This window comes from Brassica oleracea, chromosome C9 (genome assembly GCF_000695525.1).
Source record: "Brassica oleracea var. oleracea cultivar TO1000 chromosome C9, BOL, whole genome shotgun sequence".
Lineage (NCBI taxonomy): Eukaryota > Viridiplantae > Streptophyta > Magnoliopsida > Brassicales > Brassicaceae > Brassica > Brassica oleracea.
Window position 1 is genome coordinate 3698140 of NC_027756.1, and position 7147 is coordinate 3705286.

Here is a 7147-nt window from a genome sequence, read left to right on the forward strand (position 1 = left end):
TAAATATATAATAAAAACATTTATATTTTTTCTTATATGTTATATTTTGAATTTTTCAAAACGTCTATATATTATTAGAAATTTGAAGATTCTCACTCTGAAAATTTTGTGATCAATAGATTATTTTTTTTTGTTATAATAAGTTACAAATGATCATAAAATATAACGCATATGAATTTTTATTTAATAAATATTCAAACTAAATAATATATATATATATATATATATATATATATATACTAATGATTTAAAACAACAAGATTGGCTGATCAATTTAGTTGTCCAGTTGAAATCTTTCAAAAGTATGTGAAAGACTAAAGTCAAATTAAATATGGATTTAGAATAGTAGTTATATTTTACTAACCAAAATACCGAAAAAACCCGAACCGAATCGAAACCAACCTGATATCTGGATTGAACACCCCTAATCCAAATGAAGCCAAACTATTGTTTCATTCTCCAAAATATAATAAAAATAATAACTTAATTCCGCGCAAGGCGCGGATGTTATCCTAGTACCTATATAAAACATTAAGCTACCAAGACCAAGGGTGTATGAATTAAAGAAAGAAGACAATTAAAGGGTGTAGAATAGTTTAGTTAACTTCTCGTGGGCTATACAACTTCGTTCGAACCAAACCAAAATCTAGGCCCAGAATTTACGAACCCAAGTATAATCTGTTCTGCATCGGTTGGACTGGATTGACTCATTTCCAGTTCCAAAAGCACTCTTTGATGTAAACATGATGTTTGCAGTTTTGGTAAGGGATAGAAAAGTAATATTTTACATCAGAAATGGAATACGTTGATCATTATAATTTGATATACATTGTCTAACTATTTGTGATTGAACGAATATCAAAGATGAGGATATAGCTGTTGAATATTCTCGAAAGAAAAAATATGTGCAGAGACAATCAGTTAAAGAACAAAATCCATTAGTTTTAGAATTAGAGGCCCTTGTCGCGTCAAGAATATGTGCAAGCAGCTAAAACATTGTCCATTTTACTTATTTATATAAATTATTGTTATTTTGCAATCAATTATAAACGCAATTGCATATAGACGGACAATAGCAAATTGTGGTTAGGCTAAATAGCTGCTTAGAAGTGGAGTTTGTTGGCCAAACAATAGATTAGACACAACAGCAGCTGGCTTATAGGGGTTGGGCTAATAGCTTCTTAAATGAACAAGAACAGTGGAAGACTGAAACTGAACTCTCTTCGATTGACATAAAATATTTTTCTAAGCACTAGAGGCTGTTCTCGACTGGAAGAGAGTCAAATTGCGTTACCGTGATGGTTACTCTTTCAAAGGCGATTGTAATGACAATATTTAATACCGAAGACAACATCATTATACTGTCTAGATGCATGTTCAGCCAAATGATTAACTTGTTGGATGTTGGAATATGTTCTTTTAGGACAGAACCTTGTGACATAACATCTCTTCAAACGCAAACAACAGCTTACTGATTCTTTCGAACTACATACCATACCCACACAGTAACAATTGCTCAAAGCTGAAACCTTTATGATCGCAAACACAAATAAAAAGAACAGTTTTCGAAACATAAGTGATAAGCTTTCTAGAGTTGTCTCCCAGCAGCATCAGCGACAAGAGGGATATAAGGAGTCTTCCCGACCAAACAGCTCACAACTCCATAGACAAAACACATGAAGCTAAACACAAACACAACCGTGTGTCCCCACATCATCGCCTTCATCCCAAACCCACCTCCTCCATGACCCGGATCCAGTATCCTCGTCAGCAACACCGGAACCGCCAACAGCACATCGAGCGTCACCGCCTGCATCGCGTTGAACCTAACGTACCTGCTGAAACTCGTGTTCCTCACCACACCCAAGTACAGCCCAAAGAAGGCCACGAAGCTCGCGCCCGGGACCGACCTGTAGAGGTTGAGTAGCGGGAAGATGGGCTCCACGAGGAGGCCTAGCCTCGGGTACTGCGCGAAGAGGAAGCGCCCGTATTGGAGCGAGTTGAAGAACGGCAAGGCGTAGGATGCGATTGAGATCACGCGCTCGGTTGCTGGTGTTGGGGTGTAGGATGCGCGCGTGGTTGAGGTGGAGAGGCGTCTGGTTGAGGGGCGGAGTGAGATGGTGGATGTAGGGAAGGAGAGGGAGAGTGGTCTTGCTCTAGGAGCCGCCGAGGGTTTTAGGGTTTGGTGGATAGATAAGCACAGTGACGCCATTTGAGAAAAATCTCTTCTTTTTTTTTAGAGAGAGAGAAGCGATGAAGAGATGAAGCTTTTAACTGAATCGAACCGACCAAACTGAGTTCGAACCGGTGTATTCTTAAACCAACGACCGAAATTGAATGTTCTAATTGAAATGGTCTGCTTAACTGCTTAGATAAATTTTACATTTTGTTTTTTTTTTTTTTTTTTTGGGAAACAACATTTCATTCATAACTTAAAGATATAACATTTTGTTTAAATATTTATTTTAGATATAAAATATTTTTTTCTGTAATTATTTTACGGATAGATAAAAAATAAAGTAAATTGATATTTTAAACATCTTGTATAGCTTTAAAAAAACATTTCAAACATTAATTTGAGTTTTATGTTTATCTTTTAATATTATTAATTTCAGATTTTAGATTTAGATTGAATACAGATAATAAAAAATATTCAAATACCTTCTTATAAAATTCTTGTTCAACTAAAATAACTCTGATTTGGAAATAAATTAAGGTTTGGTTGAAAATAAATAAATTAAGGTTTATTGGTTCAAGTTTGGTTCAGATTTCGGTTTAGTTACAAACATTCCTTCCTAATAAGTACATTAGGAAAGAGTTTAATTCTCTTCATCACCAACTATAACTAGAGAAGAAGAAGACGACGAAGACTTTGAAGAAACTCTGCCTCCTTCTCCATTTCTCCCAAACTCTCTCAAATGGGTTGCGGTGGAACTCTGTTCTACCCACTTCTCATCACCCTCTCCGTCGCTCTAATCACATACAACATCCTCATCTCCTCCAACGCTCCTCTCAAACAAGGCTTCCCCTCTTCCTCCTCCTACGACGACCCAGTCATCCAATTGCCACGCGGCGGATCCAGAATCCGCGCCAACAGCGAAAAGAATCGAAGACTCTTCCATACGGCCGTAACGGCCTCTGACTCTGTCTACAACACATGGCAATGCAGAGTCATGTACTACTGGTTCAAAAAGGCCAAAGCTTCCGCTGGACCCGGATCCGAAATGGGCGGGTTTACCCGGATCTTGCATAACGGTAAACCCGACAAGTATATGGATGAGATTCCCACTTTCGTTGCTCAGCCTCTGCCTTCTGGGATGGATCAGGTAAATCAAAATTTGATTTTTTTTTTTTTTTTTTTTTTTTTTTGGTTCGGACATTGATTTGAGGTGTTGTTCGGACAGGGTTATGTAGTTTTAAACAGACCATGGGCGTTTGTACAATGGCTTCAACAAGCAGACATTAAAGAAGAGTAAGATGATCCCTTTTCGCTTTCACACTTGTTTTTTTTTTTTGGCAATAAAAGTACTGATTTTTTTTTTTAATGTAATGCAGTTATGTTCTGATGTCTGAGCCTGATCATGTCATTGTGAAACCTATACCGAACCTAGCTAAAGATGGGTTTGGAGCTGCGTTTCCTTTCTTTTACATCGAACCGAAGAAGTACGAGAAGGTGTTGAGGAAGTATTATCCGGAAGAGAGAGGACCTGTGACCAACATTGATCCCATAGGAAACTCTCCTGTCATTCTCGGAAAGGTTTGTTTTTTTTTTTTTTTGTTGTGTCCTGAAGAGTTTGGGATCAGGTTTTCAAAAGGGTGTCTCTTTATGGTTTTGAAGGAAGCTTTGAAGAAGATTGCTCCTACTTGGATGAATGTTTCTTTGGCTATGAAGAAGGATCCTGAAGCTGATAAGGCTTTTGGATGGGTTCTTGAAATGTACAAATCTTTTTGATTGAAAAACGATATTTTTTTTTTTGTTTAGAGTTGTTGTTTTGGATATTGACTATAACTTTTGATATATAGGTATGCTTATGCGGTTTCATCTGCGTTGCATGGTGTTAGCAATGTTCTACACAAAGACTTCATGATTCAGGTAATCCTATTACACATTTTGAGTTTCAGGATAGTGAAATAGTTATGGAAATATTGTTGCTTATTACATAGATAAGATGTTTTTTTGATGCACTAACTAAAGAGATGATGGACTTGGGTTTGGTTGTGTTTGTGGTAATAATAAAATCAGCCTCCATGGGATAAAGAGGTTGGTGACAAGTACATCCTACACTACACTTATGGATGTGACTATGATATGAAGGTAAAGATTTCAAATTCTGATTTGTCATTTCGAATTTTCTTTAAGGTCGATTGTAATTGATATAGAGAATGATTGTTGTGATTTTCAGGGACACTTAACCTATGGGAAGAAAGGGGAATGGAGATTTGACAAAAGATCGTATATTAAGTCACCGCCACCAAAGAACCTTACAATGCCACCACCTGGTGTTCCACAGAGTGTGGTATGTTTACATATCCTGTCTTCATTTTCTGAAAACATATATATATATATATATATATATATGATTCTGTAACATCTGTACATATGATTACAAGACACAGCTTCCAAGTTTTCTTTGTATTTATTATTGGCAGGTAACATTAGTGAAGATGGTGAACGAAGCCACTGCAAACCTTCCAGACTGGGGGATCATAGAGAGATAGAAACAGTTTAACTTCTTTTTTTTTGGGTCTTAATCTATCTAATTTACGTTGTCGGTGTAGTTTGTAAAATATATAGCTTTTCAAACAAACCGTTGTATGGCATTTTACATCTTAATTCTCTGTGGTCTCTAACTAGGTTTGAATGTCATCGAGCATCCAAGATGATACTGACATTACACTAGCCAAACACCAGCCATTATATGCATACTACGAAACAACCTATTGAAAATAACTGAACTTTTTAAGTTAAAGATAGTAATGGATCACAAGTAAGCGAGACCAAACCATGCCACTATCCAAAACCTCAATCCAAGCCGGTGGCTGCATCCAAGTCTGATCTTGATTCCCTTACTCATATATTGGCTTGAGAATATATTTAAACAGAAAGTTGCCATAATGCAATCTCTGTTATGACGTCAGTATGTCATAAACATTATGAATAATGGAGGTGATTAGTGTCTTTGTTATAGCTAATAAGACTTGACAACATGGACAGCCTTATCTTTAATGGTGAGACTTGGTTGGTTTATTCAACAAATCTCAACCCAACTTTTGTCCTTTAACCTATCATCACTTGCCATGCCAGGCTGCCAACCCTTTCATCTTTGTCTTCACCACTTTTTGTTTTGTCTTTACTTATTATCACTCTAATTAGTTTTTTTTTTTCACTATAATGGTGGTGATTAGTTAATTACTTAATTATCATTAACTATTAGTTGCTCTAACCCCTCTTTGTTAGCTACAAAATATGAAAATATATATATTGAAAGATACGAAAAAAAATGGAATTGCTACTTTCACTTTTCATACGCAATCTTAGTGTATTTATATTTTATAATGCGCTAATATTATCAATTTCATAAATGATCCTTTTTTTTTCATAAATGATCCTTAAAGACAAAAGAAGAAGCATATATAAAAGAAACCAACCGTTTCACTCCCGCCTTCACAGCTGTCTTTAATGATTAGCCAGCTTGACCAATGATCCTCTCACATCACTGTCACGGTATTCTAAATAACGGTCCAGTGAAAGATCCCATCCCTAACGGTCGATTCGCCACGTGGAGTAATCTCACTCGGTTTTGTTTATATATAGAGCTGATCGTTTACTTGCTAACCAAAACTCTCAAAGATAACAACGACACTCTCTGTTTCTCATGGCTACAGATCAAGAAAACCTACTCTCAGATGATTACCAAGAAACGGCGGCGTTTTGCGGGTGTAGGTATCTCTGTAACTTCTGGTGGAGAAGAAGAGGAGACGGTGGCTGGAGCGGTAATCTGCGGGAAGAAAAAGGAGAAAGTTGGTGGAGCAGGAAACTTAAGGGGCCAAAAGAGATTTCTGAGAAAATTGCGGGGCCAAAGTGGAAAAACTTTATAAGAAGTTTTAGCAATGGGAGGAAGAAGATGAAGAGGGATGTGGACTTCACGTACGATCTCAAAAACTATAGTCTTAATTTTGACGACGGAGGCGGCGAAGATTCTTCACCTGAGAGGTTTATAGCTGCTCCAGCTGTTATAAAAGTTTGATATTTTTTGTATTATTTTTTTAATTGATCGTGTTTGTTATAAATGTTAATACCAAACATATACAAAGAGGTTATAAAATAATTTAGGCGTTACTTCTTGTTCAATCGCCACTCCAAGTTAGATTATGTCTACTATTTTCTACTTGTAACCCTTTTCGCACCAAACAAAGCTTTTCTTACATTTGTTAGAAGATCATTCATGTAACCCTTAATTTTCTCGCGTCAGAATATATATATATTTAGACCGTATCGATACTATTAAAAGGGAAGAAGTTTTAATAAATCTACTTAAAAAGGTTGTTTGGACCCTTTCCTTAACTAACAATAAGTAACCAAAAATTTCTCTAACAAACATTTAATAATACATTTATTTATTAGACCACATTATTTTGTACAAGAACAAAGTTATACGACATATATACTTTCCTTTATTAGATGATCGTACCATTTGCTACACAAAAATAATGTACCACATATACTTTATTACTAGGTTAAGATCCGCGCCTTGCGCGGAATCAACATTATATATATAAATTATTTTATGTATTAAATATTTTTACATATTATCAAATAATAAATATATATTAAATAATTAAAAGTTTGTAACTATTAAAAATATAATTAAATTGGTACGAACATATAAATCAATTGTATTAATCCAAAAAAAAATTTTATTTGATAGAATATGTTATTAAATTTAAATGATACTAACATAGATAATATATTTTAGTATATTTTTAATATTAATGTCTATTAAATGATGATTTCTACTCATATAGTTTTTTGATCATTTGTATCTTTTATAGAAAAAAATTTAAATTACTGATAACAAAATTTTCATTGTGGGATTAATAGTTTTAGTAATTTATAATTTAAAAAAAAATAAGTTGTCTATGATCA

The 7147-nt window shown here is 35.0% G+C and overlaps 3 protein-coding genes across 3 annotated transcripts; 2 read left to right on the forward strand and 1 right to left on the reverse strand.

Moving 5' to 3' along the window:
* Positions 1-1417: 1417 nt before the first annotated feature.
* LOC106313432 (protein TIC 20-II, chloroplastic) lies at positions 1418-2265 on the reverse strand. Its single transcript, XM_013751233.1, has one exon. The coding sequence runs from the start codon at positions 2210-2212 to the stop codon at positions 1589-1591; it is 624 nt and encodes a 207-aa protein (XP_013606687.1). The 5' UTR covers positions 2213-2265; the 3' UTR covers positions 1418-1588.
* Positions 2266-2820: 555 nt separating this feature from the next.
* LOC106315592 lies at positions 2821-4854 on the forward strand. The gene is made up of 8 exons (XM_013753362.1): positions 2821-3326; positions 3405-3472; positions 3556-3757; positions 3839-3936; positions 4024-4093; positions 4244-4315; positions 4404-4517; positions 4651-4854. The coding sequence occupies exons 1-8, from the start codon at positions 2919-2921 to the stop codon at positions 4717-4719; spliced, it is 1101 nt and encodes a 366-aa protein (XP_013608816.1). The 5' UTR covers positions 2821-2918; the 3' UTR covers positions 4720-4854.
* A 996-nt stretch (positions 4855-5850) lies between these two features.
* LOC106316856 lies at positions 5851-6428 on the forward strand. Its single transcript, XM_013754723.1, has one exon. The coding sequence runs from the start codon at positions 5877-5879 to the stop codon at positions 6246-6248; it is 372 nt and encodes a 123-aa protein (XP_013610177.1). The 5' UTR covers positions 5851-5876; the 3' UTR covers positions 6249-6428.
* The last annotated feature ends 719 nt before the right edge of the window (positions 6429-7147 follow it).

What these genes read in the sequence shown, in the direction of transcription:
- LOC106313432 (XM_013751233.1), bottom strand. Translation starts at nt 2,212, where the DNA reads ATGGCGTCACTGTGCTTATCTATCCACCAAACCCTAAAACCCTCGGCG.
- LOC106315592 (XM_013753362.1), top strand. Translation starts at nt 2,919, where the DNA reads ATGGGTTGCGGTGGAACTCTGTTCTACCCACTTCTCATCACCCTCTCC. An exon ending in CAAGCAGACATTAAAGAAGA is followed by an intron (nt 3,473 to 3,555) that starts GTAAGATGATCC and finishes AATGTAATGCAG; the next exon opens with TTATGTTCTGATGTCTGAGC. An exon ending in CTCCTGTCATTCTCGGAAAG is followed by an intron (nt 3,758 to 3,838) that starts GTTTGTTTTTTT and finishes ATGGTTTTGAAG; the next exon opens with GAAGCTTTGAAGAAGATTGC.
- LOC106316856 (XM_013754723.1), top strand. Translation starts at nt 5,877, where the DNA reads ATGGCTACAGATCAAGAAAACCTACTCTCAGATGATTACCAAGAAACG.